We start from the raw sequence: 23,297 nt of genomic DNA, 5'->3' as shown, positions 1-23,297 counted from the left end.
TCTCCAGCAAATTTCAATTATCCTTGACATTTAAAAATACATGCACATATATGGTTTCAGCTAAGGTTCAGAAACAACCTTTCCCTTCTTTCAGCTTGTAGTCACACCTGACACCTCAGTTTTATTGTGGATATTATTTATTATAATTTTTCTCTGTGTTAGTCACTAAATTGAAGCTATCCTGATAATTAACACATCCCCTTCTCTACTCTCCAAAAAGGTACTTTTACGCTTATTTGTTAGAAGATATTTGACTTCCTGGACCTGATACAGTCTTCTCCTCTTTGAAGAGTCTACCTCACTAGGAAGGGAATACACAGAGAAATTAAAATCCAGATTAAATTAAGACAAGTAAAGAAGTAACATACCAAAGTCACGTAGCTAAAGAAAAGAACGGTTTACCAGAGAACTTAAAATATCAAACAATTTAAAAAAATGTGACACATGCTCACTTATTATGATTTTTTCCTCTTTATAAAATTTTCAACGGTATCATATAAAGTAGCAGAAAGAAAATTCCATTCTTTTACATTTAAGCAAGTTATCATTTGACACATTCATATTCCCTACCTCATCTTCACAAACTTCTGCCTTCTTCCCCTTTTTGTCATCTTTGTCCTCTTCATCCTCATCATCTTCATCTACTTGATCATCACTATCATCATCCTCATCGTCATCATAATCACTATCTCCTCCCTTTCGTCTCCGTTTGCGGCCTGGAGTGGTTGTACCCAATGAATGCTGTTCTTCTCCAATATCAACGCCCACCGTAGTGTCTCTCTTGCCAGTTTTCTTGGCATGAATGATTCTAAGTCTTTAAAAACATGATATACAAGTGGTATTATTGACTGTAGTTGTAGCATGAACATACGCTACTCTGTACTACATTCCAAAGAGCGTCACTCATTTAAAAGTCAAATTTACTTCTGTCCTACCACAACCTTCTGCTATTTCATTGTTCGTTACCAGTGCCTCACATAAATTCACATTATCAAACATTTCATACATTCCTGTCCCTTTAAAACATATTCAGTTCTGCACTGGATTTCCTGCCTGCAGGGTAAATTCTACTAAGTAACACTGAGCTGCTCTATAAAAGACATGCAAGACAAAAAGGGATTTTAAATAACCAGACTTGTAAGCTGGAAAGAAAAACCCATTTAAGTTTTCCTTTAATTTATTAATTTTTTTTTCTTTTTCTTTTATACTGCATATGCTGAAATCTGTGTTTTACCATCCCATTTAAAAAGGTCACTAGTAAACATGTATTTCTGAGAAAGCTCAGAACGGATTATAATAAAACAAAAAATATCATTTTGCAGAACTAATCTTAGTGACAGCAAGCTTGACCCTTTATCTTGTATTTTTTTTTGAAAATCAGAACTTTCTAAATTATTTTTAGTCTGCTTTTAGTAATTAGGCCTTTGCTGGCCTTTTAACGTACTTGGACAGAACTCTCTCTCTCTAAGAAATCCTAACCAGCTAACTTAACAAAACGGTTAACAGATACGTTAATTTTGAGGAACAAAAGAGAAACTTACATACCAGTATTTATGGCTATTGTAGACATTCCTCTTCTACAAAATCCTACAAAACAAGATTCCATAAAGCAAATGTTATAATGCTACCTACAAGAAGCTAGCAGGCAAACACACTGAATCATAGGAGATATATATAACCAGGCTCAGTCATTTAAAGAGCAGACCAAAAACAGAATTGATCTAGAGTAGATATAAAAATGTGTGCAGAAAAGGCAAATATTTTGCAAGAGAAGACAGGAGGGAGGATGGAAAAAAGTGGAAGGATTACGACAAACACAATTACCAGTGAGTAATTTTTCCTTGTCGTACTTCCCCACTTCTCCTATCCTAAGAAACAACATTCCATACAGCAAGTGGCTATGATGAGAAGTGTGAGAGTAGGTGGCTTCTTAAAACACTATTTAAGAAAGTATGTGACCTAGACAACACTGACAAAAACATCAGTTCTCTTGAAATCTAATGCTATCTACCCATTAATGAAGGACAAAGACTGAAGAATGAGGACTGTGCAGTATTCTTACATAATCATCACTGCCTAGTTCTCACTGCTCCAGAGATAATAGTTGCTTTAGAAGACTACAGTTATGTCTACACTACAGCTTACGTCAGCATAACTTGTCACACATGGTATGAGTGAATAAATCACCCTTAGAGTGAAATAAATTACATGAACATAAGGGCTTTGTTGATGGAGAACTTCTCGTGCCAACACAACTACTGCTGCTTGCAGGAGCAGGATCATTTAAGCCAATGGGAGGGCTCTCCCCATTGGCTTAGAGAAGCTATTCTTGAGAATTTACTGCAGCACTCTACATTCTGTTGTGCAGCTGTGCCCTCAGTAATAGTGAGAAATTACCTCTCTCCTTTGCTAAGGCATATTTAAAAAATAAATCAACTTGAAGATTTAGAAGATGTAGAAGGTCTTAGACACTCTTTTTACTCATGAAAAAGAGCAAATTTTTAGATTTTCTAGTACACCTTCCATAAAATTTTTGAAAGTACTTACATGACAGGTACCTAAGTCCCATTTTCAAAAGTGACATTTTAGAAAGTCTCCCTGAAAATCAACATGTAACTCACATTTGAAAATGGTACTTAGCCTAATTTCTCTTAAGCACTTGAGAATATGTATCTATATATCTGGAGGGAGAGAGAGAGGGAGAAAGAGAGATTAGGCAAAGTAAAATTGTACAGTCTTCACCACCATTCTGGAGAAGTATTCTTTACATCAAAGTTAACATATCAGGGAAAAGCAAAGCTGAATGAATAGGCTGATTAACCAAAAAAGAAAAAGCCACAATTTAGGCATAAAAATGCAGTGATAATCTGAAGGACAATCCTGTCCAGAAACACCAGCAAATAAGTTAAACAACCAGCGAACACAATTCCCAAATGCCTCTACAAGAGAAGAGGGTATGTAAACATACCACTTTAGTACAAAGCAAATGAATAGATAAAATTCTGAAGGATATAAACTATGACTTGGATGACAATGGAAATTAAAAATTGAGAAATGAATCAAAGAAGGCACCAAAGACCCTAAAAGGCAGCAGTCTGCACTCCAAGAATGATGAACTCTGGTAAAATTAACTCACTATATAGTACGGAGTAAGTGAACAATAAAAAAAATCTTCCCAAGAGCACGACTTAACAAACACACTCCAAATAACACAGGAGGTGACAAAGGTGGAACATTTCCTGACAGGGTTCAGACACATAGCCCCATCTGAGGAGAAAGACCTGTCTCAGAAAGATATCCTTTTAATCCTCTTCACTTCAAAGCACGTTCAAAAGGAGGTGTTTGCAGGGAATGACAACCGACGTAGTATGACCTCAGTATGGACCGAATCTAAGGTCCACTGGGGCTGGAAACCAAAGATATGGAGCCAGTTAGATACCAACCTGCCTATATTAAGCAAATGGCATGAATCCAATCTGATCTTTGCAACACTACTGGCATAAAGCAAGGGAAAGCAATATGTATCTATGGCCTAACTTTTCAATAGGCCTTAAATTCTGGATGTCCACCTTGAAATACTTTGTTTTTTAGAAGTGCTGAGTGCACATGCCCTCTAAAAAGGTTTTTTAAATTGGGCACCTGAAATTAGTTACATCAGAGCTTCACACTAGCACTGTTTCAACTATACTCTCCGCAGGAAAGGACTGGCCTATTGGGATCCAGATGAGATAGGGGAATGTTTGGGCTTGCCCCAAGAGATAAAGCCAATTCACATGTGGTTTGGGAATCCGCAGTATTGGCAGAGGTCCAGTCACATTTTTTCCTGTAATTTTTTTTAACTGTATATTTTTTCCTCTATCTCCCAGTTGTCCTCCTTCTTTACCTCTTCTTTCTTCTTTCTGAGACACATTAAAGGGAAAAAAGGGAGAAATAGGATTAGAAACATAAGCACCTGAAGCAAAGGACTGAGAAAGGATTCAATTTTTCCTAAATAGGAGGAAAAGATGACAAAGGGAAAGGAAGTGGAGCCTGGCTATGTATATCTCATATGATTCACATTTTCTTTGCCTTCTAGTCTCCTGGAAAATGGAGCTATTGTGCTTGCTGTATGGAATTTTGTTTTGTAGGATGGGAGAACAGGGGACATAAAGTGAACTCCCCTTGAAAATTTGCCAATTTTGCCTGAGATATATGGATGAGTTTACCTCAGTATCTGCATTATTCCCAACATTTACCATAGGAACAGTGAGGATGTATTGCAAATAGTGAGGTAGCATTATTTAGTAATCACAGTAACTGGCAAGTTTTTAAGGTGTCCATTAAAACAATAATCAAGCCCTTTATAAGTATAGTTAAAATAAAAATTGAAAAGTGTGGCAGGTCTAATCAGTCTCTTAATGTCAATAACTATCTGACAGCTCCGGTAACCTTCAAATAAGAAATTGCTTATGTCTTTCAAAGTATGCAAAATAGATTTGATTTTCTTCCCATTTTGAGGCATATTAAACACACTAAATCTCATGCATCTTTAAAGAATTGTAAAATACTGGCCTTGGGCCATGTTAAATTAATACCCTATCTTAATTAAGTATTACACTTTTTATAAAACACAATTTAATCTGCAGATACTTGTTTTGGAGCAAAACTTCTCTAGTAGAAACTTAAGCAAATATACCAATGAAATATATTAAATATTTAAGGAAATATAACTTACTTCCGCAATTTGCCTTCAACCATCCATTTATCTCTTCTTAAATTTGACATATAATCAATGTTTTTATCAATTTCACTGCCAAACACAAAAAACCCAAAGGTTTTAGATAATTCATGAAATATCACCACAAGCACGCATATATGTCTGAGATACAAACACACACACTATCCACTATACGCAAAAATTACATCCAAAAACACTTCATTAAAAGTAATGAAAATTGTGAAGACAAGCACTTTAAAGTTAGGAAACACCAGAATTCAGGTTCCCAGTACAATTTGGACTGTGCAAACAGTGGATATTCTTTTAAAAACTTAGAGCAAAATCTCTGCAGCTGTTTTGGAATTAGCAGGAGTTTGTTTTAAAGAAATGAAAGAATAAGTAGTTATTTATTATTTCTTTTTTATAATCCTCAGCAGCCTCAGGCCTTATTTGCCACAAACTATTCAAACCCAGTACCAAACACTAAGTTATTGATGTCCTCCTGAGGATTTCTATGGTGCTCTAATCATGGTGTCTCAGTACTTCACAAATATTAAGGAATTTGTCTTCAAAACATTCTTCTGCTAATAGGTGATATTATCCCCATTTTACAGATGGGACAAAAAGACAAGGACATTACAGTCAAAATTGACAAAAATCGCCCACTAGTTTTGGATACCCAAATTGAGAAACCTACGCCTTAATTTTCCAGAGTGATTAGCGTTAACCATTATATGTTGAAAGCACAGGGACATCTCAGTGGTTTGAGGGTTGGCCTTGTAAACCCAGAGTTGCAAGTTCAGTCTTACAACAGGTCATTTGGGGTCTGAGGCAAACAGACTTTAAAAAATAAATCAGTGTATTCAACTACCTACCCACTATGTCTGCTACTTCAGAGTTCTGACTTCATGGGCTCTCTCAGTAGTGAAGGGAGTGAGGTGGCTTCTCCCTTTATATCTTTGTGAAATGGAGTATCTGCTGCCCTGATGTGAAGAGCTAACTAGATAAATCTCCAGCAGATGAACACTGAACAGACATTCACTGACTGTGGAATATATTTATATGGACTATACATCTTAAAGGGAAACAGTTGCTAAAAGAGGTTACTTCCTTTTATTCCTAATTTTCTGGATGTCCAGTCTGACACACCTAGGAACAGATTTGCAAGGTGTTGATTGCTCATGACTACAAATGAAAGGCTACGTCTACAGTAGAGAGTTTAGTTGACAAAATGTCAGTTTTGTTAACAAACCCCACACAGCGTCCACATTCCCAAGGCGTTCTGTAGACAGTCAATCGATGGAACGTGGCACTTTTGTCAACAGCCATCTGCCGCTCCCCCATGCGGCAGAATGCCTCTATTGACAGAGATGCGTCCACAGAAAGCCAGTCTAGGCGTTGACATACACGGCTTCTGGGACACCAGATAGCCCTGTCTTCTGTGCTTCCAGTTGGCCATTTTGTCACAAGTGGATTCTGTTGACAGAGTGGATCACTCTTTTGATCGGCTTTGAAATTTGGCCGCAATTTGTCAACAGAAGTTTTGTCGCAAGATATCTTCCAACAGTAACTTCTGTTGACAGATCACAGCATAGACATAGCCAAAGTGAAAATGAGTTATTACAAAGACAAGTAACCTCTTTTTCTTCTTTGAGTTCGAGTCCACATCAATATTCCACAGTTGGTGGTACCCATCCAGTAGCCCGCCTTGTGTGCAAGTCTCTGGGTAAACAAACTGCAATACAGATCTTTCTTGTGCACTCTCGAAGAATATAAAGGGAAGAGCCACCATGTCTGAGTTCTTTATCACCTGCAGAGTATGTCAGAGTAAGCCTCTTCTGATTTCCTTCTGGTTAGTCAATGTAGTCAGCTAGGTGCAAACACATGCCATATGTCAAGGAACCATTCTCTGTAGCCAAGTATGGCAAGTCCCTGGGCTTCAAAAATCACCCATTCTGCAAAGCAGTTATGTCTGTGGATGACAGACACAAGAATATCTGTTTTACCTTGGCAAGGAGCATGCCCAGAAGCACTGTGAATTCTGGCTGTCCCACTCCAAGTGGACTCAATAGCCAAGAGAGCCACTCCTATGTGCTCTTCTCTTGGAGCAGGCAACTAGGTGAGACTCTAAGCATTTAAACTCCAGGGGACTGATGATAGTTGAAATGAGCCCCAGCATAACGTTCAAAGCTATCTGAAGCCTCCTCCTCTAGAAGGCATACATAGAATCATAGAATGCTAGGACTGGAAGGGACCTTGAGAGGTCATCATGTCCAGCCCCCTGCCCTCATGGCAGGACCAAGTACTGTTTAGACCATCCCTGATAGACACTAACCTGTTCTTAAATATCTCCAGAGATGGCGATTCCACAACCTCCCTAGGCAATTTGTTCTAGTGTTTGACCACCCTGACAGTTAGCAACTTTTTCCTAATGTCCAACCTAAACCTCCCTTGCTGCAGTTTAAGCCCATTGCTTCTTGTTTTATCCTCAGAGGCCAAGAAGAACAAGTTTTCTCCCTCCTCGTTATGACACTCTTTTAGATACCTGAAAACTGCTATCATGTCCCCACATATTCTTCTTTTTTCCAAACTAAACAAGCCCAATTCTTTCAGCCTTTCTTCATAAGTCATGTTCTCTAGACCTTTGATCATCTTTGTTGCTCTTTTCTGGACCCCTTCCAATTTCTCCACATCTTTCTTGAAATGTGACACCCAGAACTGGACACAATACTCCACCTGGGGCCTAACCAGCGCAGAGTAGAGCAGAAGAATGACTTCTAATGTCTTGTTCACAACACACCTGTTAACGCATCGCAGAGTCATGTTCAATTTTTTTTTTTTTTTTTGCAACAGCATCACACTGTAGACTCATATTTAACTTGTGGTCCACTATAACGCCTAGATCCCTTTCTGCCGCACTACTTCTTAGACAGTCGTTTCCCATCCTGTATGTGTGAAACTGATTGTTCCTTCCTAAGTGGAGCACTTTGCATTTGGTGACTTTTACATATAAGTCAAATTTGGACTGTGTGGCTTCAAAAGAAAAGAGGTAAAGGTAGCCCTCCCTTGGTCTGGTTTCAAAACTACCAGCAGCACAAAACTACCAGATGCTGTCAGATGCTGAGGGTGAATCAAAACTTAGGGCTAATCTACAATAGAAGTGCTACAGTGCTGATGGGAAAAAAATCTGCAGAAGATGCTCTAAGCCAATGGGAGAGAGCTCTCCCATCAGCATATCAACTCCCCTTGCGAGAGAGGCAGTTGCTATGTTGGCAGAAGAAACTCTCATGACAACATAGTGCTGTCTATCCTGCAGCTTAGGTTGGTGTAACTTATATTGGTAAGGCATGTGGATTATTGATACCCCTGAGTAATATAAGTTATGCTGAGGTGTTAGTGTAAACAAATCCTTACAAAAAGTTTCCTGAGCACTAGTGCCAAACAGATCTGACTGTCAAAGAGGCACCTTCTCTCTCCACTCCTCCGCTCCAATCCTCTCTGAGGATTTCTTACTAAAAAAGTCTCTTTTGTGTGCACAGTTGAAGTGCACTCACCAGCTGCCAGAATACATATGCAGACTGCATTAGAAGACAACCACATCATTACCAGCATTTGTGAACATTTTGATTTAAGTGACTTGCCTAGCATACATATGAACATTGTGACAGAAGCAAGAATATAGTCCAATTCTCCAAAATAGCATTGAATTTCCTTACTCCTGGCACTGTCCCTCCTTTTCTTGCACACCACTGTCCCATTCACTACACATATTCCAATTTCTACAACAAAGAGATCCTGTAAACAGCCTCATTCTAATGTACTGTAGTGGTAAGCAGCCATACCGTCTCTACTGATTATCATATTCAACTATCTGCTAAGCAAGGAGAGGCACAGGCGCAACATCTGGATAAAAAAGCCAGGGTGCTGCTGTTAGCTGTTCACCCTGTCTTGAATTATTTCAAAAAGGAGCTGGGGACATTTCTTTAAAATCAACTTTCTCATATAATTCAAAAACTTCCTCCGAGTCTTGAAAAGAACATTCCCTCTGGGCATAAATCAAGTATGGAAAATTTCAAATTTCTCAAGGTAGTTCTTTTGGAAGTTGAGTATATGAAAATTGGGAATTATAACAGAAGTCACCTTTCACCCTTCACCAGAACAGGGACTTCTAGAACCCCACTGTAACAGAATTTATATACACATTATGTATTATATATTTGTTTAGCATAGATGAAGGTGCAGAAAATCTTACCTCACTACACTTTTGCTGCATGCTAACTCATTAATGAGGAAAGCAAGAACTGATGCTTTCTGAGCTGGAGTGTGTGCTTGGAAAGCTTTGGTCTTTAGACTTTCTGTAAGTTCAGTTTGCCCACAGTGAGCTTCCATAAAAATCTGCAGGATCTCAGAAACATTGTCACGGTTGACACCAACGTTCAACAAATGTTCCCCAAGAATAGTTTTGGCCTAAAATATAAAGGTTTTTTTCAGTCAATCACGTAAGAATAATAAAATATTATAACAGACTGAATAATGTTGAGTCCAGACTGACAGTGTAACAAAACACTGTCTCTAATTTAGGTTTCTAAAAACTAATGTATATTAAGTAAGTTAACTAAATGCAGACCCATATGCCAAGTGGTAATTGTCAGAAAACACTAGATACTGGCTAGGACAATTCAGAATGTTTACAAAGAGCTGGAGTAAAAAGGACATGTTAATTCAAGCAAAAAAACCAAAAGAGAGTGAGAGACAGAGATAGAGAGATGGACTCATGATGTCAATCAGTATTTTGACACTGGCGTTAGAAAGAAAGAAGCAGCATGTGAAGAAGAAGCAGCAAGATTTGCTAAGAACCTGGCTATGAGGGTAGAAAGAACAGGAAGAATCAAAGATGTGCCCTTAAAGGCGATGGTACAGCATGTGAGAAGAGGAGGGAAATAAAAAAAATCAAAGAGAGATCTCTGGGGAGCACTGGAAAACTATGAGGAAGAGGAGAAAGAAGAAGAATGAGGGTAACACTGAAAGAATGGTCATCAGGATGGAGAACCAACATGAAAATATATTTACATGAAGAAGAGACTATAAGGAGAAGTAGGTGATTTTAGTTGGTGATTTTAATCATTACTATTTACTAATATTTGATTACCGCTGTAAGCTATTTAGGATTTTTTTTTTTACCTTATATCCTGTGATTAGTCCTGGATCACAAACAGCTGCTGAGAGGAGTCTTACAAGTAAGTCTTGTACTTCTCCCATGCTGTCCCCTATGTTTAACAAGCCCTCTTGAAGAATACTTAGATTAGGGACATCCATATTCACATCAAAACCAAGAACTTTACCAAAGTTGCGCAAGAACTGCACCACCATAAGACAGTCTGAAAATGTGCTTCCAGAAAGAATAAGGCCAGGAATGCGAGGCAACTCTGGTAAAGGCTGAAAATCAAAGAGAAAAAACAATGAACAATTCGGTAGTATCTTCCAAGATCACTGTATCTTGCAAGACTTAATGTTAATATAGGTTACAAAAGCTTGGAGTCTGGAGGGTGCCTCTGTTTTCATGATTGTAGGACATTATTTACCACTGCCCTGTTGGAGCAGATGGAGCATTCAGACTCTTGTCTGAACATCAGCACTATAAACGTATTGAAAAAAAATTTATAAAATGAGGAAGTACGCAGTGTTGTTGTCACTTTATCGGCTAAAAATATTAGACGGACAAGATAGGTGAGGTAATATCTTTTGTTGGACCAACTCCTGTTGGTGTAAGCTGGAAAGCAAATCTCTCACTAACAGAAGTTGGTTCAACAAAAGATAATATCTCATCCACCTTATCTCACCAAAGCAGTTCTCTGGTAGACTGAGTTGGAAGCTGAGATAGACAGGTCCTGAGGGAACCACAGGAACATTCAAGCTTGGAGAAGGTTTACGTCGGGGAAAGGCATCCCTGGAAAATCCATGCCTATGGAGAAGGCTGTAATCTGTGTTCATAGGGTGACAGAAGCTGCAATGCTTTTACAGTAACAATCTTGACAGTTACTTTAATATTTTAAAGCAGAAAATCATGTGAATTTTTAGCAACCTCCAAAGTAGGTGCGCCTCAAAAATAATTTCTTAAGATAACTAAAACAACATTTTCTCAGTATTTGTTGTAACCCGTAGTTAATGTTTACATTCAGTATATAGGTAATACCACAAATACAATTATCTAAAGCAAAATTCGAATGTTTTTAGGGGCAGGTGCAGTAAGAAGAATTAATTGTCACAATGGCATGAGTCAGAGATGAGACAAACCAGATAAAGAGGGACAAGAAAATAAAAAGTAAATTTACATTAAGAAGATTACCTTCTGGTCTGCTAAACACATGTCTTCATTAGGCTTCTTTAGCTCCTTAGCCATTTCTAATTCCAATCTTCGCTGTTCCAGTTTACGCTCTTTATTTAATCTTTTTTCATCGCGTTTCTCTTGCTTTAAACGCTCTTTCTCCTTAAATAGAACAAAAGGGAAATGAAATTAAACCCATGCATTATACTTACAATGGAACAATTTAGGAATATGAAAGTACTAGTTACATAATCTTGCTAATCACCACCACAATTAAAGCACTTGGATTAAAAGATGACAAGGGAAGAAGCTGCCCTCCTCATCACTATAAACATATCCTGTTGATGAACAGATCCAAGATTTGTGACAGAAATAATTTCTTATGCTGCTTTCCATGTGGCAGCAATGGACAAATAACAGAGATGGCCATGCTGCTAACTGGTCTCTAAAGCAGACTGTGTACCACATCACTGCAAACTTTCTGAAAGAGTGAGAACAGCACAGCCAAAATGGAATATTTTTGCCTCTGTGCATCAGTAAAAGAATCTCTTGAGTACTAATGACTGACAGGCAACTGTTCCAAATGTGAAGCTGTCAAGTCAGAAGAGGGAAAATGTGTACATATCCAAACATACTTCTGCAAAGAAAGTATCTCTGCAGACTGCAGAAATCTAGAACACAATGCTGTTATTGAATCTTCCCTGAAGTTGTACTTTCCACCTCCCACAGCAGAAGCTGTATGAGGATATAAATCTGACACTGTGCAGCCACTCAGTATTAGCCTTTAAAAAACATAAATGTTGCAGTTCATCTGTAGTTTTTTGTACTATAAGATACACAGCAAAATGTGCATACTGTGTCAGAAGGGCAAGGACAACTGAACCACCTTACTCTTGTCTGCTCCCAGAACAGTGCAGTACTAATGTTCTTGGTAACACAGGCAGCCATTTCCTTACATTATACTTATCCATAAATGCTTTCTCCAGGCATCTACCCCTTGGGGAATTTAGAGAAACTGACACCTGCCAAGCTCAGCCATGTCCATCACGTGTAGCCATTCAAAAAAAGTGTAGACCGAACTGTGATAGGTTGCTGGTAGAAAGTTGGAACTGTTCTGTGCAGGACTCCACCATGTGGAAGTCTGGGTAGTTATAGTAAGGGCAGTTAATATGAAAATAACTATGGAAGTGTACCTCTACAGAACAGGCAAAATGGCAGCCTCTATACGAGCCAGCCTGTACTCTTCTACACAAAGGCTGAATATTTTGCTGAGTTTGGCAATGTTTGGTTTTCCACATGATTTTTCCGTGCCTCAATATATCAAATTTAATTGAAACTAATGAAAAACACTTATATGGAGCTCACAATAATTGTCTAACATCAAAACCAACTCTTCTGCGTTATGCAAAATCAAGTCTATAAACCCCCTGGAACCTAATGCCATGAGGGTTAAGATGGCACAGAAGAGGAGTGCTTTTTTTACGCCAGTACGGGCCAGTACGCCATACCAGCCCCTCAGCAGCCCCAGCTGGTATCCCTGGCTGGGTGGTGAGTGACCCCACCAGCCCCATGGCTAGAAGCTGGCTGGGGCATGGAGCCCTGCTGGCAGAGCCAGCTCCAGGGACCTGGCCAAGGAGTAGGGGTCCCCAGCAGCCCTGGGGCTGGGAGCTGGTTAGGGAGCAGAGCCCCACCAGCAGATGCAGCCCCAGGGACTTTGGGAACACAGCAGCCGGGAACCCTGGGGGAAGGAGCGGCTGGGAGAGCCAGCTGAGTACTGGCTCCTTTTTTTCTTTAACCAAAAAAGCACTGGCACAGAGTGTATACTGGTGGTGACCAACGGCCAAAAAATGGAATGAAACCGATTCACACACGCTATGGAACTCTTCCTATGTCTCAAAATAATTTGGTGGTTTTAGTTTAGTTTCCTTTGTCTGTATTACAAAATCACTTCAGAATTTTCCATAAGCGTCTTTTGATGAAAGGACATAAGACTGGAACAAGAGACACGCTCAAGAGCAGAGCTGAGGTGCATTCACAAAGCTACATAGGGTAATCTACAATTTGTCTTCAGTTCTAGGAACGCAGACTGGACTACTGAAAAGCGAGTCAAACAATTCTGGGTACTGTATAGGGCATATAATCCTGCGGTGCTATTTATGGGTACATAACGTTCAAACTATGGGGAATAAGACATACTCCTTATATGGGGGTCAAAGCAAAGAAGACCAGAGCTTGGTGACGATCTCTAATGCTTGCTGTGTGTAAGAGTGGACTGTTACAGGGAGCACTTACTGGTTCATAATCTCATGTGGAAAGATGAAGTATCCATATCCAAAACTCTCTACAGATCCTGTAATAGCTGCTGTTAATGCTAGGACAGCACTCTGACCAGGTGAGGATATACTATTTTTAGTTATAGGTTATTATTACTTACAAATTTTTTACAATTAGCAAAATGCTATGGACAGTTATGAAGGGCATGGGAAGGGTAAACAAATTTATTTTAAGTAACACTTTATGTACAATTGTGGTAAAAAAGGCATTGTTCTAAAAACAGTACTTTGTTGTCCAACAGAAAAATAAACATTTATTACCATTTACTTTCATTAATACCACTGCAGAACTAATTTAACTGCAGGAATGAATAAAATTCTTTTGCATCAGAAGATTTTGGTGAGGTCGATATGGAGAATCTTGATTATTGGTAACAAGGCACAGCAGAGAAAGAACACAGCTCCACCCTTGGTTCTCAGGTTAAATCTACAGGGCGTGCAGATAGAACAGCTTTTTAAAAATTCTTGTAAATGGACCAAATTTGATATGGAAACCACTGAGACACATTCTGAACCCATAACCCTGTTTGATATGTCACATTTTAGAAAACCGCATATTTAAAAAAATAATTTTGCATGAAAAATCCAAATTCAAATGGACAGAAAAATCCATCTTGCTATGATTTGAATCACAAACACACACACACAATCCTACCCCACCTTCTTAGTCCCTGACTTTTTCCAACATTTGCATTAAGTATCACTGAGTTAAAATATTTAACCTTATTCTTAGACATGTTAAGATAAAGGCAGTGTCCTATGGTCTGATCAACACTGCTCTAATCCTGGATCAGACAGTGACTCCCTCTTACTTAACCTTTCCATATGAGCTAATAATGCTTATTGTAGCAACACTTCACAGGGTATTGTGAGGTTTACTCAGTTAATGTTTGCAAAGTGCTTTGAAGATGAATCTTGTTATTTAGAATGTTAAAGCATTATTTAGATCAAACTCAGACTTTTAATAAAACTAGTTCATGGGAGGGAGAAACTATTCAGATTAAAGATTCAAAGTTTTCCTGCCAGTTGAAAATATTTGGATAGAAAATAGAAAAATTTTACATTGTCACTTGAAAAGGACAGTATGCAGGAAAAAGGTTAATATCTTATTTTTTAGAAGGTTAGGATTTACAGTGAAGAATAAAGGATATGATATTTGCTTTTAGGCCAACAATACCGTGAAAAAAATAAATTTAGTATAGAAGAATGTAAGATGGCTTTGATCAATTGTTATAAAACTATAATTTATGGTACTGTAAAGCCTTGCTATAGAACCATTTGCCATATAATCCATGTAAATGGTCTGTGCCTTAGCATTTTATGATTCTTGTGGGTCCTTTACATTTTTGTTCTGGGCATAATTAAAAGAGAAAATAAGATTCTTTTGACATCAACTTGTACTCAAATTTAAAAGGCATAAATAAAATTTAACGTGCAAGGGAATACTATAGGTTACATGGAGAATAAAAATGAGTTTAATAAAACTGAGGTCATAGGAGACAGCTATAAAAACAAACACTAGAAATATTGTTGCTGGGATGTGCATTAGGCATAAGATAAAAATGTAAGTTTGTCTATGACAATTAATGTTATAAAATCTAAAGGAGTATGTCAATGTAAGCACTTTTATTTAATAGGTAGTAATAAACATTCACCCCTTCAGCAAAATTTTAGATTTACAATGTATTATTTAGAGTGCTTTTAGGGACAATAATATATACGAAATATGGAACCAGTCATATTGGGGAGTATTTCTGTAGCAACAGTTTATTATGTTTTAATTAAAATTTTACCCCCCTCTCCTGCCCCAAAGGGTACAGACAGATGTGCTAGTTATAAAAGAGTCAGTATTACATCATATGCATTATTCATTCCCTGTTGCTATAGAAAAATAACCATCATGATCTTTATTCCTTTGTAACTTTACTTCCAAAACATCGAATTAATCAGATATTCTTTGCTGTCACACTTAGTTTATAGATAACTGTCCTGTTTTAAACGGTCAACTTATGTATGAGACTTCTAAAACTGAAAGGGTGGGTTAGTTAAGAAAAACTGACAATTCCACATGACATTTTCACTACAAATATATTCATGGCACAAATCCTCAATGATGCAATATGTGCATCACATTTAGAATCACGAGGGTGCTGTGAGTTCCATTCTATTTTCAAACTGCTTATTAGACAACTTCTGAAACCTGCAGTACTTCCATATTATGGTGATGTCCACAAAACTGCTGACAAGAGCCTGTGAGCAGTAAATGCATGTTTAACATCCTTTTGTTTACTGATCCTTGAGGAATTATAGCGAAAAAACCCTCTAGTCCAATTATGGCAGTTTGTTACCCAGTTTAAATCAGTAAAATGATTACCAATTTGTGTGTGTGCTATTGTTTGAAACATAATTGCTAAAATGAAGGAAATCACGAGAGATCTGAAACTACAATCTATATGATATTATGCTGTGTTTTACACCACCTGATCTTCTTGTGCTTTTTAATGATGGAAATAGAGCTTACTGTGAGGCCAAATCGTGAACTCAATCAAAACTTGCATTACAGTTTATGGAAAATGGGAGATTTGCTTGAGTATGACATGTAGATTTTGGCCCTATATTAGCACGTAATACTGAGGCTAACTCATTTGCCTAAATATAGGATGCTACTGTACTAAGCTGACAAGAGAGTTACACAAGAAGTTTAAGGAAAAAAATCAGTATGTTGAGCTGTTCCTTAATTTCTGCAAATGACAACAAAACGTTTTTCAACTACTGGTATTGAGAAATTATTTTAACCGCCCCCCCCCCCCCCAAATTATAAAAATTTAATTTCTACCATAGCCGTTTTCACTGGTTACCCAAACTTCAATGATTCAGAGACCATTCTGGTTTCATGACAGTTTTTTCTGCCAGAATTTTCAATGAGATTTTTTCTGTTTAGTTTTTTCAAACAAAATTCTCATAAGGAAGAACATAACAAACTCCCAGCTAACTTGTGGGCAGGACAAAATAATTCTATTTTATTGGACATAGCAGGTGCTTACAAATTGCTAGACAAGAACACTCTCCAACTTTTGGATACAGACTACTAAGAGCAACTATGTACCCTTCTACTTTCCAGTTTCTAGGCCTTATTTGATTTTAAACACACAGTTAAACAGCTGGAATTAAATTTTGTTTAAATTTAAAAGTAGTTCACTGAGCCAAAGCTGCTTAAAAACATGTTCAATGGAAGTCTATTCTTGTTACCTCTCATGATATTTATATTCCTTTTAGCTTTAAGTCTTTTAGTTGTCTGTGATTTGTATTTATTTCTTTAACTCCGAAGATAACATCAGGGTTTAATCTGAATATATCATCAGAGTGAAATAAGAGATGTAAATTAGTTCATCACGGCCTAACAAAAGTTTAATAAATAATTCTGTACATTGCCTCTGGTTTTACTATTTATGCTATTCCAGCATGTAATTTTTTTTTAAATAGAGATACACATCTCCTAGGACTGGAAGGGACCTTTGGAGGTCATCTAGTCCAATCCCCTGCCCTTCTTGGCAAGACGAAGCACCATCCCTGACTTCTATTTGCTCCAACCCCTGAACGGCCTCCTCAAGGATTGAGCTCACAACCCTGGGTTTAGCAGGCTAATGTTCAAATCACTGAGCTATCCCTCCCCTTATTTTATTAACTTATTTTTATTTTTCCCATGTACTCCACTGCAATATAAATTATTGTACAATCAGACATTTTAACCACTGGAGATGCAAATGTTGACTGAAGCGTTTTATCTAATACATGTCTAATTATTGCAGGCTAAGAGGAATAAGATGAATGAAGTACTCCTGAAAAAGCAGCTCTTTCCTGAGTTAAAGTCAGTGAACATAAACCATTTTATTTAATGTTGTTCAATCTCAAGTCAATTCTGAGGACTTTTTTCAATTTCTTTCTCTGACTTTCCTAGCCAGAATAATTTATGTTATTTGCAAGTTCTATGTACGTAAATGCTTTATTCCCTCACATAAGGCTCATATTTTGTTCTGAAATGGTAAGGGATTTTAAAAATAAATACTTGTAATTACCCCAAAAATACTTGGATATAGCATGAGTTACATGTGAATGAATGAAAATACTATTGTTAGTTAAATGCGTGTGAATACAAGTGTCTACCCTGTATTTTGAACATCTTTATACTTTGCTTTTCCATGAAATTTTTTGACCATGGATTTTTTATTGCACAGAATACGAAAATGCAAAAACTTCATGGAGTACTGTGGCTACAAAATTTAATGCAGAAGCAGGAGAGAGACAATGAGGGTGAGGTACACTGTGACAGAAGTATATTATTTCTCTATATTACTGCAACAGGCACATTTTTTTTCAGCTTCTCAGTACCCTTACTTGACCACAAAGGGATGCAAGAAGGAGTAAGACCTAAACAGCTATGATGGGGAGAGCAAGATCTACTTTGCTAAATACACCTTACGGAGAAAAAGGGAATGAGGAGAGGACAAAGAAAAAACACAGGGGCCGTGTCTACACTTATAAAAAACTTAGAAATGGCCACGCTAATGGTTAAATCAAAGAATACTAATGAATACTCAGCACCTCATTAGCATGCCGCTGGCCACAGCACTTCAAAAGTGTTGTGGTTCGCTCGTCCGCGGTTCATCCACATAGGGGTCTTTTTCAAAAGGACTCTGCAAACATCGAAATCCCCTTAATCCTTCTCAAGAAATATATAGTCTTTTACTGTGCGTTTCATGTACAGCTATTGTAAACATCCATGCTTCTGTAACTCCACTATGAAGCCTCTATGGGCTCCATGCCAGTCCCAAGCCTGGATGAAGGAGGGGGGTTGATCAGATGAGTGTTGATGTGCTGACCGTGAAACAACAATACGAATGAAATCCGATGCCAGTACAACTAAATGATAAAAGATGCTGGCTTGGACGCCACCCAGATAAACAAGGTCTGCAACACCAATCGAGTGACTGGGATTGGGTTGATAACTTGGCTACCAAAAGAAAGTTACAACTAACACATATGCTATTGGTTGGAACATGGAACGTCCGAACACTGTGGGCAAGTGGAAAATTAGAAATGCTTCGGAAGGAGATGCAGAGATACCAATGCGATATACTTGGACTGGCAGAGATGCACCGGACAGCATCAGGAGAGATGTGCAGTTGCAAAGTCATTTGGTCAGGGAACAAAACAAAGCACGAAGCAGGAGCTGGACTCCTTCTTAGTCAAGAAGCTAGAGGACCATTATTAGGATACAAACCGGTGAGTGTAAGAATGATGGTAGCAAGATTCAAAGCAAAATCGTTCGACATCTCAGTCATTCAGGTATATGCACCCATGTCAGACAGTACAGAGGAAGAGATTGGGCTATTCTATAAAGACTTGACAAAGATGGTGGAGGAGATACCGAAGAAAGATGTGTTGATCATCGGAGGAGATTGGAATGTGAAAGTTGGAACAGATAGCGAAGGTTGGGAGAGAGTCATGGGAAGGTTTGGAAATGGAGAGAGAAACGAATGAGGAGAGAACCTACTAGAGTTTGCTACGGAGTACAAGATGGTGATCTGCAACACGAGAGTCCAACAAAAGGACTGTAGGAAGTGGACATGGCAATTAAATGACGGGAAGTCCAAGAACATGATAGATATGATTTTGATAAGCAGCAGAAGGGTAACATCAATAAAAAGTGCCAAACTTTCCAAGGAGCGGATATAGACTCAGAACACAGTCTAGTGACAGCAAACATCAAGATAAAACTCAAAAGAAAGTGTATGACACAGTTTAAGAAAAGAAGAGATATGCACACTTAAGTTGCACAAATCTCGGGTTAACATGACTCTGAGTGGCGGGCAACTAGCACCTGGCTCCGGGCTGCCCACCACTCAGGGGAGCAGGAAAACTAATGAGTGCAGCAGTTCTGGTCAGCTTCCTGCCTCCTGTGAATGGTGGGCAGCCCAGAGCCAGGCACCAGTTGCCTCCCACTCAGAGTTGCATTAACCTGAGATTTGTGCAACTTAAGTGCGCATATCTCAGGGATCTGCTGTATTTAAAAAAACAAAAATGTTTAACTCTTATGGCCAAGCCAAACCGAAGCTCACATAACACCATTTTTTCTACCAAATTTTCCCATTCAGTTCAGTTACAGAAAGTATTGTTTCCTCTGCAAAACATTTATGTAGAATTTGTATTGTTAAATGTTTGCCAAATCCCACTTTACATATGGCTGCAGAATGTAAGTCTATTCCCTATGGCCCAACAGGAAATACATTAAATTATTCAAAACAAAAGTATTTATCATAATGGCATAAAATCTTTAAAAGCTGCAGGAATACAGATCTTTCCTTGTACCACAAATTTCAGCTATTCTTAGATGCAGACACTAAAAGTGCCTATAGTGTGAACTGCTCCATATTCTTCAGCTTTCAGCAGCAACTGTGCTATAAAATCAGATCAAGTGAGAGATGTACCAATTCTGTGCCTTTGCTGTCATTCAGAAAATAACACTCAGGACAATGTTTTCGCTACACAGAGCATGTTTTCCACTGCATGCCAGATGGTGTTTCTGATAACTGGACATGCAGAGGGTGCCTAATTAAAACCCACTGAAATTGGAAATAAAAATGGCAGTTGGATAACTCCCTACAAGTCTTGGACAGGGGGCCATTAATAAACCTCCAGCTCTACTTTTGAACAGTAAGCCACGCTTCTTCCCTTGAAATTTACTTTCTATTTCCCTTATCTGTAAAACAAATGAGTCTCTTCTAAGGGACTTTTATGTGACTGATGAACAGGGTGTGCATGAAGGAGTGTTGCAGTTGTAGTATAACAGAGTTCATAGAAGAATAACCCAACTATGATTTTGATGATTTCAAAGAGGGGCTACAGGGAGAGTCTGGGGAGACAGACAGGGGAGGAGTAAAGGACCCTGAGCAGTGAGCTCAGCAGCAGCTGGACTGGGAAAACTAAAAATAAACTTCCCACCACTCCTCATATTAGCAAGCAAGGTGTGTGTGTGAGAAGGGGTGTTAAGCAAAGAAGAGTCTGAGCAAGGAGAAGTCCAGGGGAGCATTCAGCAGCATCTGGGCAATGAAGGAAGGAAACTCTACACTGATGAAACAAGTGAGGCTGAGCAAAGCAGGGAAAATAACTCTCCATGGCCAGCTAAAAAGGGAGAGGGCAAAGGGGATAGGGCAACAAGGAAGAAGTTCACTTTGCCTACCTGGGCTAAGGTGCAAGGAGGGGGACTAGCTGGGGTAAGGTGCCAGGCAGGGAGGAGAGGGAGAAACTGGCAAGCAGCAGAACAGCAAGCTGAGTGGGGTGGTCTCTGTAGAAGGTGTTTTGAAGAAAAACTGCAGGCTGTGCATGTGGGGCAGGGAGAAAAGCCTATGGGACTGTAATTCAAACCTTGCATATGTTTCAGGAAGACTGGGGGGCAAGCAGATGAGGAGGATATCTGCTGCTTTGCCTTCCCAGCTGCCCCAGAACTTGCCTGAAGTATACTAAACATATTCCACAGCAACAACACATGGAAAGCCAGAGAGGGGAGGGTGAGGGTGGGGCCAGCACAGGCCCGGCATTCCCCTGCACTCCTGTGGCTTCTGTCTGGGAAAGCAGAGCCTTCCTTTGCTTTAGTGACAAGCCAGCCATGCCAGTAACTGAATACAAGCACACTCAGTGATTTTCAATTTGTAACCCTCAAAATGAACACCAACAAAAAGATTCTTGAAGTGAACAGAATGTTTAACATGAAATGGGAAGAAGAAAGAGAAGTTACTCACCTGTAGTAACGATGGTTCTTCGAGATGTGTCCCCATGGGTGCTTCACAGTAGGTGTCGGGCTCGCCCGGTGCCGCAGATCGGAATTCTTCTAGCAGTTTCCTCTGGATCGCGCATGCGCCGATGAGCGCCGCTCCCTTGCGCACCCTCGGTCCCCACCAGTTCCTTGACCAACCGCCTCGGATGCTCCTGAAAAACACCAGACAGAGATCCAAAGCGGGGAGGATGGGCAGGTGGTGGAGCACCCACGGGGACACATCTCGAAGAACCATCGTTACTACAGGTGAGTAACTTCTCTTTCTTCTTCGAGTGGTCCCCGTGGGTGCTCCACAGTAGGCGACTACCCAGCAGTAACCCAAGTAAGGAGGTGGGAAATCGATTCATGTGCAGCTTGCCCCCGAGAGGACTGCTGTCGACAGATGCGTATCCTCATCCAACACCCAATGCAGGGCGTAATGCTTGGTGAAGGTGTTGTAGGATGACCAGGTCGCCGCTCTACAGACGTCTTTCAACGCGACTCCCTTGAAGAAGGCTGTTGATGCCGCCACCACCCTGGTGGAGTGAGCCCAAGGCGGGGCCAGCAAAGGGGTCTTTCAAAGCTCGTAGCACAGTTTTATACAGGACACAATGTGCTTTGAAATTCTCTGGGAAGAGAGAGGCCTTCCCCTTTTGACCTGGGAGCGAGAGACACCAGAAGCCTCTCTGTTTTCCGGAAGGACTTAGCTCTGTCTATGTAAAAGACCAATGCCCTTCTCACATCTAGGAGATGTGGGCGCTCCTCCTTGCTGGAGCTGTGAGGCTTCGGGTAAAACGAGGGTAATACTATTGGTTCGTTAAGATGGAACTCCGAGGAAACTTTTGGAACGAAGGCTGGGTGTAAACGTAAGATTACCACCTCCTTTCAGAATACTGTGCAGGGCGGCGTTGCCATCACTGCTGCGAGCTCGCTCACCCTGCGGGCTGACGTAATCGCAAGAAGGAAGGTTGTTTTCATGGTAAAGAGTCAGAGGGGTACCGTGGCTAATGGTTTGAAGAGTGGTCCCGATAGCGCGCTGAGCACCAAGTACAAACTCCACGACGGCGGTAGCGGTTTTCGAGGGGGGTACAGGTTTACCAGCCCCTTCAAGAACCTTGTGACGATAGGGTGGGCGAATACGGTGGGCCCTTCCTCTTTGTGTCGAAAAGCTGATATAGCGGAGAGGTGGACCTTTAGCGAGGATAGAGAAAGCCCGTCTCGTTTGAGGTCCAATAGGTATTCTAGTATTACAGTTATAGGAACGTCAAGGGGAGCTAACTGTTTGGCAGAACACCAGGCTGTAAAGCGTGTCCATTTCTGTTCGTAAGTCCTCCTGGTGGAGGTCCTTCGGCTGCACTCCAAGACTTACCATACTCCCTGCGTACATGTGCTCTCTAAGGAGCTGAGCCATGGATTAACCATGCTTGTAGGCGTAGTCCCTGAGGGTGCGGGTACACTATGGAACCCTGAGCCTGCGTGAGTAAGTCCGGTGCCACCGGTAGGGGGAGTGGTGGACAATCCGACATGTGCGGAAGCAAGGGAAACCATTGTTGTCGGTCCCAAGTTGGAGCTATGAGTATCATGCGAGCTCTCTCCCTTCTGGCATTCTGCAGAACCTTGTGGATAAGCGTTGTGGGGGGAAACACGTAGAGTAGAGGGCCCTTCCATGAAATCATGAATGCGCCCCCCAGGGACCCCCGCCCTATTCCTGCTCTGGAGCAGTACTGGGGACACTTCTTGTTGTACTGGGTGGCAAACAAATCGACTTGGGGAAACCCCCATGCACGAAATATGCGCTGTAGCAGGTTGGAGCGGATCTGCCATTCGTGCGTGAGTGTGAAGCGCCTGCTCAGTTGATCTGCCTTCAAGTTGTGGGCGCCCGGCAAGTACGAGGCTTTCAACGTTATGTTGTTGGCGATGCACCAATTCCACAATCGGACTGCTTCCGCGCATAACACACGGGATTGTGCCCCTCCTTGTCGATTGATGTAGAACATAGTGGAGGTATTGTCGGTATTGATCCCGACTACTTTGCCGTGCAGGTATTTCCGAAAATGTCTGCACGCATTGAACACTGCTCTGAGCTCCAGTATGTTTATGAGCAATGTCTGTTCCGCAGGGGACCATAGC

The 23,297-nt window shown here is 40.1% G+C and overlaps 1 protein-coding gene across 15 annotated transcripts in view; it reads right to left on the bottom strand.

The window, feature by feature from the left end:
* The window catches only part of BAZ2B (bromodomain adjacent to zinc finger domain 2B), a 394,656-nt gene that overhangs the window by 36,937 nt on the left and 334,422 nt on the right, over positions 1-23,297 (bottom strand). For all 15 annotated transcript variants that reach the window (XR_012646491.1, XM_075002079.1, XM_075002080.1 and 12 more), the window contains 5 exons: positions 11,043-11,183; positions 9,878-10,132; positions 8,949-9,163; positions 4,715-4,789; positions 571-814 (listed from right to left, as the gene is read on the bottom strand). Coding sequence is in view for 14 of the 15 variants with exons in the window: in XM_075002079.1 (XP_074858180.1) it covers positions 571-814; positions 4,715-4,789; positions 8,949-9,163; positions 9,878-10,132; positions 11,043-11,183 (930 nt within the window). In the remaining variant the exon portion in view is untranslated. The remainder of the gene's footprint in view (positions 1-570; positions 815-4,714; positions 4,790-8,948; positions 9,164-9,877; positions 10,133-11,042; positions 11,184-23,297) is intronic.

The sequence above is a fragment of the Carettochelys insculpta genome, chromosome 8 (genome assembly GCF_033958435.1).
Source record: "Carettochelys insculpta isolate YL-2023 chromosome 8, ASM3395843v1, whole genome shotgun sequence".
Taxonomy (NCBI): Eukaryota; Metazoa; Chordata; order Testudines; family Carettochelyidae; genus Carettochelys; species Carettochelys insculpta.
Note: the sequence above shows the minus strand (reverse complement) of the source record. Positions and strands in the feature narration are given on the sequence as shown.